Below are 17,700 nucleotides of genomic sequence, written 5' to 3'. Positions count from 1 at the left end.
ATGTCAGGAATTTTTTTTATATCACATTCTGCCTGATTTTTTTGATAGTTCAGTGAAATAGTACACCAAATGAGATCTCTCCTCTTATTCCAGGAAGAACTGCGTCCCCAGTTTGAAGCTAAATATTCTCAAGTTGAAAGAGTAAATCCCATCACAGGAAAACCTGAACCTTTTCAGCCTTTTCCTGACAAGCTCAGTCGACTGATGGTGTCTGTCTCAGGAATATTCTTCATGGTGAGGTTTAATAATAGTGCAATTAGAGCCTTTAGTCTTATCCAGATGTAGATACTGAACTAAGTCATTAATGAGTTCGTTATCTATGTACATGATGTAGACTATGCTACATACACAATGACTTACATAATGTAGGTAAAACAATCAGTTCGATATTATTGCTTGTTTAGGGATCTCTTTGTTTTAAAAGATGTGATACTGTTGCCATGTAGAAGTACAAGAAGGAAATATTTTAATTTAGCCATTTAACATTTTGATTCTCTCAAAATTTGCTCCCAAGACAGATGGGCCTCTTTAAAACTCCTGCTAATTTATTGATGCAGTGGAAAATATTCCCAGTATGGTTTTCCTTGTTCTAATTTCTCTCCTCATAAACCTGTAGATTTCACTCGTCCTCACTGCAGTTTTTGCAGTCGTGGTGTATCGTCTGGTAGCCATGGAACAGTTTGCTTCCTTCAAGTGGTATTTCATCAAGAAGTATTGGCAGTTTGCAACATCTGGCACTGGAGTCTGCATCAATTTTATGATCATCATGTCGCTCAATGTTGTAAGTCTTCACCTAATGGGGAGATTTATTTAAAAGAGCAATTTATACAAGGTTACTCAGTTTACTGGGTATCAGATATGTATGCTAGTATTTCAGGGATTTTTTTCCTCTTTTAATATTGTGTTTATCAATGTTTTCCTCTACTGCCTATTTTATTTGTCACTAGACATCTTAGATTGTGTCACCAGTCACTGTAGTACAGAGTACTGCTTTTGACATTTGCCTTTTAATTTTTCATGTACCTTTTACAAAAAGCCAGTTCAGTTCTCCAAATACAACTACATGGTTTTCTTGAAACAAAATTTCATTTTCCTTTTCTGTTTTGTGGTTGTTGCTTTATTTTATTTTATTTTTTTAATTGATGACTTCAATCAATGAATTGATTCTTAATTAAAATGCAACTTTGATACCATTGTTGCTCAGACCTGGAAGGACTGTGATTTACAGTTCATGTCTGAGTTTTCCCTTTCAAATAATAGCACAGGTTTCATCATTTGCTATGGTAGCATGATGTACGTTGGCATAAACTCTATAGATGCAATAGCATGCATCATTTTTCTTTTCCTCTTCAGACGTGAATAGGTAGGAAGGAGCAATAAGTCAGCAAACAGTGTCTTTTATTTCTTTTAAGGACACTGTGGACTTATTGCAATAAGAATGCAGTCTTTAACATGAGCTGTTGTGTATTTATTTCTGTTACTACATATTATGAATGAGTCAGTTCAAGTTAAAAAGCACACCAAAATTATGGACAAAGCTATGGATATTGTCCTGTGTTCTCTGCCCTTATCACTTGGTGCTGCAGGGCAACAAAACACCGATGCCTTCGATGTTTTCTTGATTCTGCATTAGACATCATAACAGACAAGATATACTGTACCTACATCATCTGTTCTTTATGTTTTAGGTGTATGAAAAGGTTGCCTATCTCCTGACAGACTTAGGTATGTACGTCTTTACTGATGTGGTCCTTGCTACTGATGACATGTACGTTCCTGTTTCCATAAAACAGGTGCATACACAGTAAGATGCTGGCATTTCCCTAAGTGAATTAGCATTATCAGCAAAAGAAATGTTATATGATTTCATTAAAGAAATAATACAAAAGAAAGAAGCTTATTATGGAATCACAGAATGGCTTGGGTTGGAGAGGACCCCAAGAATCACCAAGTTCCAACACCACTGCCACCAGCCTTCAGATTATAGTTTTACTTTTCCATGTTCCTGTAGTATAGAAGGAAAACGTTAGAAGAAAAGTCAAAACATACTCTTTCTTAAAATGCAAAAGCATATATTTTTTCAATTCTTCCCAAATGCTGTTGTTTGCATGTTTGATTTATTTATTATTATTTTTTATTTAATTGGAACTTTGTTGTGGAAAAATTGGTTGAGATCACATTTTCTAAGATAAAAACGTTATGTCAAATTTTAAAGCAGCTCTAATTCCTGTGCATTACAAAGTTATGCTAAAGCTCCTCTTTGTTATTCAGTCAAGCAGGTGAAGCTTTTTAATTCTTAGAAAGCAAATTCTAACAGCAGTTAGGACCTTCTATGTGAACGTATTATCGTTCAGTGTTTCTTGTTACATGCTGTCTTTTCAGCCCCTGTGAAAATACGCATTTGATCTTGACAGCAAACTCACTGCTTAAATTTAACAGCTCCCCCCTGTGGTTAAAATATTGAAGAGCATCAATTATATAACAAGCTCATAATTTCATCAGATTGTATGTAACAATCTGATTGTATGCAGGCAAGTTAGAAAGAATCAAAATGCATAATCAACTTATTCAAGTTAACAAAACACCTGAAAGTATTGTTTTGGTTTTTTTTTCAGACCTTGCTTTTTTATCTGCTTACCTGAACTTTTAAAATGTATTAAATTATTAAAGACAAAGGGAATGGGAAAGAAAATCATAATTTTGTTTTTATATATGACCTGATTTTTTTTTTTCAGAGTATATTAAAAAATTACTTTAATTCCATTTCAAGAAAGCTTTCTTGAATTAAGTATGATGGAACATCAGGTGCATGAGAGAAGTAGCTCTTCCTAAAATTTTCTGCTTCTAAGAGCAAGAAGCCATCCTAACTTTTGAGAACCAACAGCATCCACTCAAAGCTAGTGCACCCTAAATTTATATACTGATTTACTTCGAAGTAGACTGTATCTTTATAGGTCAGCCATAGAGTACAGATTACAACTTAAAAATCAATGCTGTTTAGATTTCTGAATCTTCATGTACTTTGAAATGTTAGTGAACACTATGTTACAAATTTGGTACATTGATCAAAGAAACAAAATTTTTATAAAGAAAGGTAATTTTCATCATTTTCACCTATTTCTAATTCAGAAGTCAATCATTCTGCAAATGATAAGGAAAAAAATCCGAATCGATGTAGGCCCACATAGAATACTTGTAATCCTAATATACATTTCTGCATTTCCTTCCAAAGAAAACACAGAAGGAACTCCCTTGTTTTCTCATTGCGTTATGAATTGTCTGACTCTTCAGAAGTGTTATGACGGAGGAAGTGGGAAGGATGGAATAGTGGTCTTACAGAAGTGTTTAGAGAGTGAGGTGTTTGAGTGAGAAACCAACTGACTGTTGGTTGTCTCTTCTCCCCTGCTTTCCTTGGGAGCACTGTGGCTTGAAACCATCTCTAGTTTTTCAGTTGATCTCTGAGGGGTTGACATAACTTCGTTTTTGTTTATATAATGTGCACTGTGTCTTTCATAGAGCATCCAAGGACAGAGTCTGAATGGGAAAACAGCTTTGCCTTGAAAATGTTCCTCTTCCAGTTCGTCAACCTTAACAGTTCTATTTTTTACATTGCCTTTTTTCTTGGCAGGTAAGTTATCTTTCCTAACTCACAAAGAACCCATAATCCTTGGTAACTGTACAGCTTCCAGGAAAATACATTGACAGTTTGAACCGTAAGTGCAACAGTTTGAGGATAACTAATAGCACAAAATGTGTGTTTGTAACTGTGTGCAAGGGTTGGACTCCTGAAATCTCAGAAACTAGACAGGCTACTTTTTAAGTGGGTCTATGTACTTACCAAAACAAGAATTCACGACTTTTGAAAATACAGACACGTTCTCTATGTACATCTGTATTCAGCCTTGCACTGATACACTTTATTTTTTTTCCTCACTTATTCCCCTTGGGTTGTATTTCCCAGGGCACATTTCTATAAATTTATAATGCAATTTAATTTCAAGATTGTTTGAAAGAAAAAAAAAGTGAAATTGTTGGTAATGCCTGAATGGCATGTCCAGCAATGCCTTTCTCATACAGTTTCTAAACCTCTTTGTGTCTTGCTATGTCTTGTGTCTGGTGGAATCAGGAATGTTTTTTTTTTTCCTTTCTCATCTGTAATTTTCATTGAGGTCACCAAGAATTTTGATTTATTTCATTACACAAGAATCTGTTAGATCTCTTTGGAGAGTTTTGTTGTAATGGGCCTGAAAGCTCTTTCATGCTTCTTTGTCTGTGGGTGCCATCCAGTGCACGTTTCACTCAGGCAAGCAAATCTCTGTGCTACGGTAAACTCCTACATATTGCAACAGCTTATCTTCTTAAAAACAGATTAGAGAGTTTGAGTATCTAACATCTAAAACCTCTGTAGCTAGGATTTTTGTCCTGGTCATAATAGAAGCTTAGGATTTCTTGCAAAATGATGGTCTCTTTCCTTGTTTGCATTCTGAAACCCCCATATCCTACAGATACCAGATTTAAGCCTGTGTGATTTAGTGTTTATATTTCATGAGTTTGCTCAGTGGATGTTGTGAAATAATTACTGCTACAGCACGGTCTTGGAATGTCCACTAAGCAGAAATCTTGTTTTCCAGATTTGCAGGCCGCCCGGGAAAGTACAACAAGCTTTTCAACAGATGGAGATTGGAAGAAGTAAGCAATCCTGTTTTACGTTCCTGAGAAATTCCCATGAGTAAAAGGGAAACAACTGTAGGACATGAATTACATCCAGTTTGAAAGATCTACTATTCCATCTAAGTGCAGTGAAGAACAAACTCTTACTTATAACGAGGATAGTGTTATTTACCTTATGTATTTCAGTATTTTCCATTGACCTTGTGAACAAACAATTCTCTGACTTCAGCTACTGATCTTCTGTTTCATTTCAGTGTCATCCAAGTGGCTGCTTGATAGACCTGTGTTTGCAGATGGGTGTTATTATGGTTTTGAAACAAATGTGGAACAACTTTATGGAGCTAGGCTATCCGTAAGTACTGCTGTTAGTATTTGTTTTACAGATAGCCGTTGCAAATTAGTGTTACTTGAGCAACAGGGGAAAATACTTTTCATACGAGTGGAGAGTAATATACCACCTTTAGCTGATATTTTTTCTATGATCATCACTAATTGATGAAACTTGTGGGCAGCTGCATTGCTGATCTCTAAAAGTATGTTTTCAGAAGAAGGTAAAGTGAGATTCTTCAGCAAGTTCACATTGGCATGTTTTGCATTATCCCTCAAAATAGCATTAGTATTAATTTTTAGCCCTCCCTGAAGAGTGACAGGGAATTATTACTACTGTTTACATAGTTTTGTGATCATATTTTGCAAAAATATCTATTTCAAGAACATGACATGCTTGGAGAATGTTTGCTTTTTCCATCTCACCACTGCAAATTCACACCAAAGGGAAGCAGTAACCATGCCCTGAAGTTTCCCAAGGTCCATTAACCAGCCAAATTGTTTATTTTGAGTTTATTTTCCATAGTACAAACAGAGCTGTTCAAGTACTGAAGAGTGTGATGGGTCCAAGAGTCTTACAGTTCTTCTGAAGCTGAACGAATTTGTTTTCAGTAAGAGGTTGCTCATCAGAGATTAATTTAATCAGTCTTAACCTTGATAATGTCAGAAAAGTTTACACTCACAGCATGCAGTCAGTCTGCAATTCAGCCACTGCTTTGCTAGGAGAAGCAAATTTCTGAAAAGCAGCAGCCTTGAAGTATCAGGCTTCCTGCCTTCACAAGGCAGCACTGCTTTAACTCTGCCTGGAATTTCTTTTAGAACGTGCATGCTCCTTTATGGAAAGCAGTGTTTTGTTTTGACAAAGCTGTGGTTTGTAATTGTGGCCTTCCAGTAGGAAGAGCTAAGCGCTAAGTTAGTTGGAGAGAAAAAATAGCAGCCTGTTGATAAAAACACTTAGAGAAGTTATTTCCCATCTTTGGTTCTTTCTTTCAGTAATATCTAGAAATAAATGATAGACTTTAATTGCCACTTATGTCTATACTAGGTAATATTTTTTCCTTTTATAGCACTTTCATGCGTGAAGGTATTACTTCAGATGTATAGCTACTTTGTGAAAGGACCTTTGCAAACCTTCACAGAAAATAATCTTAAATATTTACAGCTCAAGGAGCATTTTTTTAGACGTGACTTGCTTAAAGAGGAAAATATTCCATAGGGCATCTGATTCTTTAAGTTTGTTCAAAAAAATAGTAGGCGTTTTCTGCTATTCAGTATATCCTAACGCTCCTAGTAAGCTCTACTTATTTGACTTGTCTCTTAGAGGATTAAAAATACAGCATTCTTTGCTTAATGCTTTCAGTGTGCATGATTTTTTTTTCCTGTGATTTTTGAGTTAGTGATGCAGGTAAATCCTTAAAATAAAAAACTAAAAAGTCAATGCAAGCCCATTCCATTTTCTGTAAGGTTTATTACAATACCTGACGTGCTGTGTTGAATACATAATTAAAACTATAATGTTAAGTTTAAAACTTCTTAAATTTCTTGGAAGTCTCTTTAACAATATTGTAAATATTTCCATGTAACACCTCAGAAAACACTCCGATGCCATTCAAAACAACAGCTAGAATTGCAAACTACAGCAAGGGACAGACAAGAACACTTCATTTGTCTAATACAGGTTATTACAGAATTGGTGGTCACGACGCAAAATGAAAAGAAGAGGACAGTCAATGGAGCATAAAATTTCTCTACCTCAGTGGGAGAAAGATTGGAATCTGCAGCCGATGAACCTCCATGGTTTAATGGATGAATACTTGGAGATGGGTAAGCAGATTTATAGAGATGTCAGCTTATTTTTAAAAAATAAATTGCTTTAAAATATGCTTTTGCATGTCTAATTTCTAATCACAGAAATGCTTATCTAGTGTTACAGTTTGGCTTTACCACCATCTTTGTTGCTGCCTTTCCACTGGCACCTCTCCTGGCATTGCTGAACAATATCATAGAAATAAGGCTAGATGCATATAAGTTTGTGACTCAGTGGCGAAGACCGATGCCTGCAAGAGCAACAGATATAGGTGAGAGAACCTGATATCTATCGTTGTAAGGTATGATCCCTCTGTGTCATCTTCTTTGATGGAACTTGCCCTTTGCAATATTTCAGTATGTCAAAAGTGAAATTGATGGGTAGCCTGCAGATATCAGGGATGTCTTCTCAGCAGCGTGGGCTGTACTGTAATAATTTTTCAGGTGGAGCCTGTAGTGGTGGGAGTGTGAGGACGTGACTTTACCTTGGCTAGCTTTTCTGAGTCAGTAAATCTTTCTCAAGAGGAAAGAAAAAGATTGTGACTAGTAATGACTTTAATATCATTAGTATGACTTTTTGTGATAGTTAAAAACCACTGACTTCATCATTTCTTTTGTTTCTAGGTATCTGGTATGGGATTCTTGAAGGAATTGGAGTACTGGCTGTCATCACCAATGCCTTTGTTATTGCCATCACTTCTGATTACATTCCACGTTTTGTCTATGCGTATAAATATGGTCCCTGTACAGATCAAGGATACAGACAAGAAAAGTAATGAAAATTTTTTAAAATTTATTTATACATGCTTATTTCAGGGGAAGTAAACTCTTCCTACTGTCTGTGTCAACGTATTTGAGCGGTAACATTTTGTCTTTTACATCTGTGCAAACCTTGTCAGGTGTTTCACACAAAACAGCCATTCCATCATTACTTCCCTTCTAAACGCATACGAGAAATGCAAAAAAATGTGGAAGTTGTAGGCTCTTCCTAGTTGAGTTGTTCCTCTTTTCTGTGAAGATTTTGGTCTTTGTTGTTCCATTAGGAGAGGGAACTAAGCCATTTTCCTGCTTATCTCTTTACTATTACTGCAGCTGTGATGGTGCAAGCTAAACTTAACTTCTTCATTTCCCAAGATGAAGGAGCACAGAGAAAGCATCAAGACAAAAAAAAAACCCAACAATAAAACAGCAAGGCAGTTCAGAGATGTTCACAAACTGGTCACGCAGTGAATTGCCTTCACCTGTGCTCCCAGGGCTGACTCAGTGCTTGTCTCAGGTGATCAATCAGAGGTTCAGGCTGTGATTCAACAGTTCCCATACAACAAGGAATCCTTTTTGTCTCTCTAGCCATCTTTCTTAGTGCAGTGGGTGTGAAAGGCAACAGTGAAGTAGGAAATTAGTTTGCTTTGCAACTGCTGATAGATGATCCAGGAGGAAAAAAAAATAGAAATAAAAAGAGCACTTTGCTCAAAATAGATTTATAAATCATGTTTATTATCTTAGAAGCATAAGTTACTGCATTCTTTCCAATAACACTTTGCTTCTCTGCTTAGTATTTTACAATTGCTTTTGTCCTAATAAACAAACAAAACATTATCCTCACAACATGTGATAGCACACAGCTTTATACTTTATATCCACTTTAGGAAGAGTTCTGACCCCACGTCTTTGCTTTCCAGATGTCTAAAAGGATATGTCAATAGCAGCTTATCAGTGTTTGATCTGAGTGAACTTGGAATGGGATATTCAGGATACTGCCGGTACGTTTTGATATTCCCTCTGCTTGTGATATATGGACATCAAATAGGCATTAAAAGGAAAGTCAGTGATTAAGTTAATGGCAGAGTAGTTTCACTTTTGAAAAGTAAAAGTATCTGAGTTCAACTTTGTTCAACGTGGAAATCTCAGGTGTGAAAAGTGTGTTGTAGGATGCAATACTAAGCCAATAGAAACCCATGTTATATTCTTAGTTTCTTTGGGATTACTGTAAGCCACGTGTTACTGGCCTCTGTGAATTATTTCTTGTGGGTGGTTCTACAGCTGTAAATATGGCAGAAAATTCTCATTTCATTTTTGCTCAGCATTCTGAGGTCTATTATTTAAAATATGCAATTAAATGTTTGTTGTGGCTTTAATCTAGCCCAGATTTCCAAATGTTATGCAAGATAAATAGGAGAAATTGAGCACAAAACTTAAACCCGACTTTGCATTAAGTGCACCGTTTCTTGTTTTGGCTTTAGTTTTATAGTGAAAATTACCTTAGACCAAGTTATACAATCCTGTTACCTTTATGCAGGCCTTGTCATCAGAATCTCAACTTCTTATAAGCAAGGATGAGAACCAATTTAGAGTCAACACACTTGAATGTAATAGTCCAAGATGCTAGCTGTGTAACAACAAAAGAAAATGTTTGTTCTGTCTTTTTGAAAGCAAAACATTACCATCTTAAAAGCATCTATATTTAATATTTATATTGTGGGCTATGATTTTTCATTGAATTCCTCTTGAAATATGCTTTCAGGTCAAATTCTCTCCTTTTAACCAGCTCTGGGATAAGTTTGAGAGCTTTTCACCATGTCCAGTTTTTTGAGCATGGACTAATTTACAGTTCATTTTTGCGTTACAGCTACAGAGATTACAGAGCCCCTCCCTGGAGTTCAACTCCCTATGAATTCACTTTGCAGTTCTGGCACGTTCTGGCAGCACGACTGGCCTTCATTATTGTTTTTGAGGTTAGTTATGGAATGCAACAATTCTCTTCTACCTTTTTAGAGTTTAAGTGATTTTTTTTTTATAATAGTCTCTTAAAGAGAGTGTCATTGTTATTAGATGTTTATTCAGTATAGTACTCGAGAGAAAAAAAAAACACTCCCCTCAAAATGTTTTCAATCAGCTACTTCCAACAGAATTGATAGGACAAGCACAGCTTCTGGAGTGCCCCCCGAAATCATATTTTTTTAGCAATCATCTTATAAATCTTGATGGTTCGCAACTAAACATTATTAGAAGTTGTCAGTAGTGTGTGTCAGGAAAAATACGCATGATGGCATCCTGATACAACACTGGAAATGAGTACTAACTTTGACTGAGGTACTGTCTGGGGAACTGGTTGCTTACTTTGATAACCAGCTCTTAACAAAGACTAATGGCAGATCCTGCAGTTGTGTATGAATTCTGGTCACTAGCTGTATCTTTAGTTTCATTTTTCATAAGACTTCAGCAATTCCAATAGATGGTTCATTTATACCCATATATATGTGCACATACGTAGATCACTTCAGAAGCAATGCCTTCTATTTATTTCCATGGAAATGTCAGCAGGTGCAGTGAGCACAATAACACTAATTGATAGAGCAAATCCATAGCTACGACATACTCTTTTTCAATATGGTCACCACCATTAGAGATGCATTTTCACCAGCGATGAACAAGAGCTTTTATGCCATGCTCATCAAATGTGCACCAGTGGAGGTGACCACTATTGCTGTCATCACTGCTGAAACACACCGCACACCACCTCACTGTGCTCACCCCCGCTGTTTGGTCTCCATAAACATTCAGCAAGCATCTTATGGATGTCAGTGGTTGCTATTTTTTCCACATGGAGGAACTCAGTGGCACACTTTTGCTTCATACTTACTTCCACGTCAGACACCAGTTCTATCAGACAGCCCCTCTGCTGCTATCTACCATACGGCAGCAAAATGTAAGCAGGTATTGATGGGAAAGTTCAACCTCCACTGCCATGCCAATGACATCCACCTCTGATTCTGTGGGCCAGCGTAACTACATAGAAGGCATTATTATCAGAGCAGGCCTTGTATATCTAAATAGAGATTAAAAAAGAAGGATCATTTTTCAGTCACAAGTCACATTGCAGTTCCAAATTTGCCATTCACTTTGAGGCCCCAGCGTTTGATCCTAGGAATGAGTATTTATGCATGTGTGAAGCCATTGTTTTTGTTCTTCTTTTCAGCACCTTGTTTTCGGAATAAAGTCTTTCATTGCTTACCTGATTCCAGACATGCCCAAAGACTTGTGTGACAGAATGAGGAGAGAGAAGTACTTAGTCCAGGAAATGATGTACGAGGCTGAACTAGAGCATTTGCAGAGAGAAAGAAAGAAGAATGGGAAACAGTATCACCATGAATGGCCTTAGTCAATACCATGCTGCAACAAAAACGCTGTTTGGAAACTGAAGAGTGCGATTTCGAAACGAAGTCAGTCTTGCATCAGTGTGTGCAATTCAAAGTGTATATATATGTTCTTATTGGGCTGTGCAGTTGCAGGCTTTGGCAGGAAGTGGAAAACAGGTGCTTCCGATGAGGAACATGAAGAGCCTTATCTGTGACTGGTCTGTGAGGTGAGCGTCCAGAACTGGCACTCAGGAATGGGCAGCAGATTAAAAATTTGGACACTGATTTTAAAATGGCAATGAGCTTTTATGCTGTTCGTGAAGATGCTAGCAGCATAACGAAAATAAAAAATTACCTATAAACTTGTACGGTGAGGGCATGACTAAAAAGAAATTACATGATATCCACTACAGCTTCTGATTGCTCAGCCGCATCTGTAACGCCTCTGAAGAAAAAAACGATTGTTGCCTTTGTGGCCATAACTTGATATAAACAATCTTTCAGGCTTATTGTTTTGTCAGGTTTGTCCTCGTCTCTTGTTGAGATTGTGGATGTGGTCCTACCCTAAAAAGTGGGTATATGGCTGCTTATTATATACTATGCAGTTTAAGATTTGCACATCATTGTCATTAATCTATCCTTCCAGTCAAAAACCAAAAATTCTAAATTCAAAGAGAAAACAGCAGCACTAAAACACACTGCATTGCCCACATTGCAGCTGCAGTTGAAAATGACATGGCTATGAGTTGTCTTTCCACTTTTTTTGTGCAGAAAGGCCACCTTCACATGGATGGAAGAATTGTCATTTCCATGCTCTGCTGCATGCAGATGTCTAACTGTGTTACTGTTCTCTTTGACCTGTCTGAGCAATTATTCCGTGACTTCACAGAATGCTAACTTGAAATATTCTAATACAGTGCAAATTACTTCATTCTGAATATACAGTTAACTATTTATAATATGCAAGCTTATGCAGATATGTATCAGACATCCAGTATAGCATTTTGACTTGCTTGTTCAGGGAAGGAGAATCTGAGCACCTTATAACAATGCTCTTCTTATTGTAACAGTAAATGTTCCAGTAATGTGCACTTCTTTTATGGGGCTAAATAAGTCAGAGTATGGGAATTAGATACAGCCTGATGTGTATACAGATTGTCTATAAAAGCACACACACACAGTGGTTACTTTTAGATTTTCTATTATCAATTGTACGTCTTCTTACAGTCTGGGGAGCTCATTGTATAAAAAATAGACACTCATGTAAAGAACCAAATTTCAGGTTTTTTTGTGAATACAGTGTAAGGTAGTGCTGCTTATGCTTGTAGTCACATTTTGTTGATGGAGTTGCTATTAACATTTCATAATGTGTGAGAAGATAAGCACTTCATTTGAAAAATCTAAACAAGCGAGCAGAGTTCACTTGCAGTGTAGAGAGTGGGGAAACAAGAGTCGCAGTCATCCCGTTCGTCTTGTACAATTTCAAGCAATGCTTAAATATTGAATGAGAAGAAAAAAAAAAACAAGGGAAAAAAAAAACCAACAGAACGACCAAATTATACTGACATTATACATTTGTGTTATTTTAGAGATAAAGCTGCAGCGAAATCACTGCTGTCAGATACAAAAAGACCTGAAATTTTACTTGATAAATGCCATGTTGAATCAGTAAGTGTCATTCCAGTATTTACTTACGTATGTTAGAACAATAATTTTATTATTATTATTATTATTATTACACTGTATAAAATGAATTTTAAGAGCCCATCAAATAGATGAGTAGAATCCATTGTATCCAGTGAACTTTAGCATCAATGTTTAATTTCTGTACTCATTTCACTATATTTGTCTTGGTTAATTCCAGCTTAATGTGACCTGGCAAGGCAACTATAGAAGTATCTACAGTATTGCACTAAGGGGGAAGGAAATTGAAAGGTGTGGCTTAATCAGATGTATTAGCAGTTAGTTCTTTGATAATGGGCTGTCGGAACTCAGCTTTCCGTATTTTGGAAAGGCTGGTAATTATATTTTGGATAGTTCCTCAGGAGTCCTTATCAGAAATATCAGCACTCTCCTGAGTACTTACAGCTTCACACTATTTAATTTAATTTATTCTCTCCCTGTTTCATACTGTGGAATATCAAGCACCACTTGACAGCATTAACCATGTGTCACAGGTTCTGTTTCTGTGCCACGTAGCGATAATACTTCAGTTCTTCAGAAGGTCACAGTTCAGCTCTCTTTTTCAAGTTTTCCCTAACAGCAAAATGCCTTGGCTGGCCCAAGGTGAGAAGATTTCGAAGAGAAATCAGCAACAGTCAGAACTGGTGATTATTTTGTGCTTTCTCGTTTCTGCTGTGGATATTGGCACAAGTCAAAACAGGCAAATTCCAACTGAACTTAAAAGTGCATTTGAAAGAAAACCTCTTTTGTATTTGAGTATGATCTGGGATTTAAATATTTATAATCTTAATATTTCAGTACTGGTGTATAAAAGTAGACTGAAGGAAAGTATGTAGATCTGACTTTGCAGTTTATGCACTGGAAAAAGCACAAGAAATTTTGGAGAAACACTGTGTGTTCCTTTATGTCTGAAGGACATGAACAAAGCGTAAAGGTTTTGCCACTAATAGCCATTTGCTTAAGCTGAGAACTTTTTGCTAGACTTTGTTTAGTATGCTGTTTGCATTGACTGCACGTTCTTTTACAGAAGTACAAGGCACACACTGTCCTCAGGAATACTGTATTTTATGAATGCTGACTGATCTTTTCATATTCTAGGTATTGTCTTTCCAAACCAATGACCAGTACGAATAGACCGTGCATGCAAGCTGCGTTTGTGAAACCTGACAAAGCTTTAGAACTTAAATTTGTGCAAAAACGCTTTAGGTCATTGCTGATCTAATCTATGATAATTTTCCTCTATGCATGCGCCCTTACAGAGACTGCACGAGCAACTAGATATTCTTAAATACAAACGATTAGTCCAAAATGTCTTAATTATTGCTAACCAAATTCAGTGTCTTGATGCAGACGAAAGAAATTTCCATTTCAGAAATTGAAAAGTTGACACACATTATACATATTTCTAGTTATTTTTAACTCCAAATTTGTGCCCACTGTGTGAGATCTGAATTCTGGTGAGTGAAAAAAGGGGGGGAGGGGGTGGAGAAGGGGGGGAAGCATGGAAATGAAATGGATCCGAAGAATTCTGTTTCATTAGCCTTCCTAATGAGAAGTTCCCTCGTGGAGCTCAGCACCTCTGTCTATAGAAGGAGATGCATTGAGCGCTCAGTATTTACAGCTGAGTGCCCTCAGGGTTGCCTGCAGATTGAGCAAAAGCTCTCTATTTGTTATGCTGTAATTTAATTTCTTACAGTGGTGATTGGGCATCCTGATTGGAGTCTTTTGAGACAAGGCAGGTCACGTGATTTTCTTCCCAACCTCCTTTTTATTGAAACATTTATAGAGAAAATTTAGATGAATACTTAAGTTAATATTGATGATGATGATGAGGCTTAAATTTCCATAGTGCTGTTGGATGACAAATGGTTTGAGTTTTTTTTCACATATTTCTTCAGAAGTATACATCTTCATTCCTACAAAGCAGAAATATGCCTCTTACTGTGCCCTTTTCTGATAGCAGTTTGACTTATATCATGTCTTCAGGATTGCTTAGGCTCTGTTTTATTCCAAAGAACACTCAAAAAAAAATGTTTGGAGTTAGGTGAATAAATACATACCTTAATGCGTAAATTCATTAATTTCCTGAGGTCTTCTTCATGAAGGAAAGTATCTTGGGGAACAAAGCTTTAGAGTGAGTGTTAATACAGGGAAAGGCATAAACTCGTGATATTTTTTTCTTACTGAATCATTAGGATGATCTGTGTGCATCTGTGGTTTCCTTATTTTGGCCTCTTCTGCAAACTCCAAATGCGAGTGCTTCCAGAGAGAATGACTGGAGCCATGCAGTTCAGTGAATTCCTTGCATGGTATCATGTGGGATTTATTCATCTTGGAGCTGTGTCACCAATTTTCAGAGGCAAATTCGTATGCCTGTGTTCAGAAGCATGAAATCACTTCGATTAACTGAAAATGATCCTTGTCTATAAAAAGAAAAAAAAAATAGCTCTCCTTAGATAGCTTACATGTAAGACCAATTCTCATTAGTACTGTCGTAAACTAGATTTTTGTAAGTACACCGAGTAATGTATTCTTGTAAACAGTTGTATACGAAGTTGTATACAGTTGTATACGAAGGCAGTGAAGTTAATGGAAATCAATCACATTTTCCATTTGGCATTACGTAGGAGAAAAGAGACAGATCCAAAAGCAATTATCAGTGTATGTGTGATCACTTAAAATTGCATAGTATTTCCAGATGCATTTTATTTTTCACAATCCTCGTAAGCTACTGATGTTGATTTTGGGGGGTTAAAGCTTGAAGCAAATCTGTAACCAGCCATTCGTAACAATGTGTATTTTATGTTACAGCTGACACTAGAATTCAGAGATCCACATTTAGGCAGATTTCGGAGAGAGATGAAGTAAGTTATTTTGTCAGTTCTAATGCATAGTTTGACTGAAGCGTAACCAGTAAGCGTTTTTCCAAGCATTTAAGTGAGTTGCAAACGTGAATTCCTGTGGCAGGAAAGGCAGTGGCTTTCAAAGACCTCTTTACCTTTCTGTGTTCAAGCTCACGCTCATTAAAGCCCACCTCCTGCTGCAGTAAAATGGAATAAACCAGCATTTCGAGGCTGGAGATGAGCAGAGAAGGCAAAGCTCATGTGTTCCTTTTAGCAAGTTTAGCTGCAGAGTCCCTTATCGAGTCTCCAAAATGAAGGGTTGAAACTGGAGCACGGTGAGAACCCCTGCGATCCTTTTCCTTTTCTCCTCTGGTTCATTCTTTACTTATCCATAGTGTTTTATTAAGTGATGCCTTTTTGCTGATGGTCCAATTTCAAGAGCAGTTGCCTGACCTAAAGTACTTAAAGCACTAAAAGAAGCCAAACAGAAGTGTTCCCAAACCAGTCTGTCCAGTGCTTGTTGCCAGCTGGTATGCTTGCGACGGAGTGGTGTGAGGAAGCACACCGTGTGTCTGGTCTGCTGTGACATCTGTCACTGTCCCAAGGACTACCTTTTGCGCTCCTGTCCCTCCCTACACACACACATGTCCTGAAGGTCCTACCCAATCTTGGCATTTTGAAATTTGTATGAATAGGCTCACATTGACAGTTTTTCTCCAATTCTGACATTACAGCTGCGTTCACTATACATTGACACTGACATCATTTTGACATGGTCGTGATAGCACAACGTTACCACAACAGCACAAATTTATAACAGCACAACAAAGAACCATAGAGAAATCCCTTTGCTCTTCCATGTTATGCAGGAACTTTCTTAGTTCAGGACTGGGATTTTGACTTGAAAAGTTAATGGAATATCCCCTCCTCACTCGCACTGGAAATTACCTTTTGTTAGTTCCTTTGGCTCATTCTAACTTCTTGCCATAAGCTCTGTAACACTAGATGTTCCCTGCAGTGTGCTCCTTACTTGCCATGAACTAGTTGTTGGGATGCTACTAGATGAGAAATGAGGATTAAACCCAATGCAGCCTAAAGCTAGTGAGATTTTAAGCACTGAGAAGTTGAGAATTTTTCAGTTAAAAATTTCAAAAAATTCAAATCACCTTTTTATTTAATGTTCTAATGTTTAGAAGGCTCAGAATTTTGTATTGAAAAAAAATCTACAAAACTGTTGATTCTAATTTTTACCTAGAGTAGTATCGCTGAAATTGCAGTTGTTTGAAATAATCTCATGTAAAATCTACATAATGTTGTTCAGCCATTTTTACTTCAATAGTCCTGGCTAACTTGCAATATCATGATCATAAGAGATTTCTTATAATGTGTATATACTTGAAATTTATGTAATATTTAAATACAACTTGGTTTCTAATTAAGAAATGAGAGTACAGTTTCAACTATTTTTTCTATTCATAATTCCAAACTTTGTAAGTAACATTTAAAATAGGGTTACCACCAAGTGTTTCAGAGAAATTAACTTTTATGCACTGCAAGCTAGAAGTTCCTCTGGCCTGTCAGCTTTCACTTTCTTTTGGGTTTAAGGTTACTCTTACAAGCCGGTGTTTACCCCAGAACTAAAAGAATTCACTGAGGAGAAGTTGTTGATATGATTACCTATTGTAAGACACTTTTGGCATAAATTTGTCTTTGAGATGCTGTTTACTTTATCAAGGTTTACATGTACAAATGCGATGACTTACTGTATCATACACATTTGAATATTGCATTTTTCAATAATAAACTTGGATATATTTGAAGGAATCTCTCAGTGTCGTAATTCCAGATACTCAAAGTTATGAAAAATACACTGGTGAGTATTCATGTGCCTGCAAACCATAGTATGTAAGGAAGTAAAGGATGGGTTAAACTTGTCTCAGGCAGTTGAACATTTAATACTTCCTGTGGTCTCAGGGCATATATAGACTCATTCACTCATGATCCAGTGCTCTCACTCATTATTAATTTCTTACATTTAAGCTCCTGTTTTAAATTGACAGTTTTCTAGTTTCTTAATCTCACTTTTTTTTTTCCACTCTCATGCACAGGCTAGCTCTTCTCCAGAAAGATGTGTGGCTTGGGACTTAAAGCAAACAAGAAGATTAGACAGCTTTAATCAACACTGAATATTTAACCAGAATGGTAATTTTTTTCTGATTTCCAATTTAGCCTTA

The 17,700-nt window shown here is 36.7% G+C and overlaps 1 protein-coding gene across 7 annotated transcripts in view; it reads left to right on the top strand.

The window, feature by feature from the left end:
• The window catches only part of ANO3 (anoctamin 3), a 194,979-nt gene extending 177,689 nt beyond the window's left edge, over positions 1 to 17,290 (top strand). For all 7 annotated transcript variants that reach the window (XM_042837290.1, XM_042837285.1, XM_042837284.1 and 4 more), the window contains 12 exons: positions 94 to 234; positions 617 to 781; positions 1,689 to 1,725; positions 3,517 to 3,628; positions 4,632 to 4,689; positions 4,926 to 5,023; positions 6,677 to 6,822; positions 6,924 to 7,076; positions 7,429 to 7,576; positions 8,484 to 8,564; positions 9,431 to 9,536; positions 10,781 to 17,290. In XM_042837290.1, coding sequence (XP_042693224.1) covers positions 94 to 234; positions 617 to 781; positions 1,689 to 1,725; positions 3,517 to 3,628; positions 4,632 to 4,689; positions 4,926 to 5,023; positions 6,677 to 6,822; positions 6,924 to 7,076; positions 7,429 to 7,576; positions 8,484 to 8,564; positions 9,431 to 9,536; positions 10,781 to 10,963 — 1,428 coding nt within the window. In that variant the 3' untranslated portion in view covers positions 10,964 to 17,290. The remainder of the gene's footprint in view (positions 1 to 93; positions 235 to 616; positions 782 to 1,688; positions 1,726 to 3,516; positions 3,629 to 4,631; positions 4,690 to 4,925; positions 5,024 to 6,676; positions 6,823 to 6,923; positions 7,077 to 7,428; positions 7,577 to 8,483; positions 8,565 to 9,430; positions 9,537 to 10,780) is intronic.
• The last annotated feature ends 410 nt before the right edge of the window (positions 17,291 to 17,700 follow it).

Source organism: Centrocercus urophasianus, unplaced genomic scaffold (genome assembly GCF_019232065.1).
Source record: "Centrocercus urophasianus isolate 14NV4802_14NV808 unplaced genomic scaffold, USGS_Curo_1.0 seq_7, whole genome shotgun sequence".
In the NCBI taxonomy this organism is placed as follows: Eukaryota; Metazoa; Chordata; class Aves; order Galliformes; family Phasianidae; genus Centrocercus; species Centrocercus urophasianus.
Note: the sequence above shows the minus strand (reverse complement) of the source record. Positions and strands in the feature narration are given on the sequence as shown.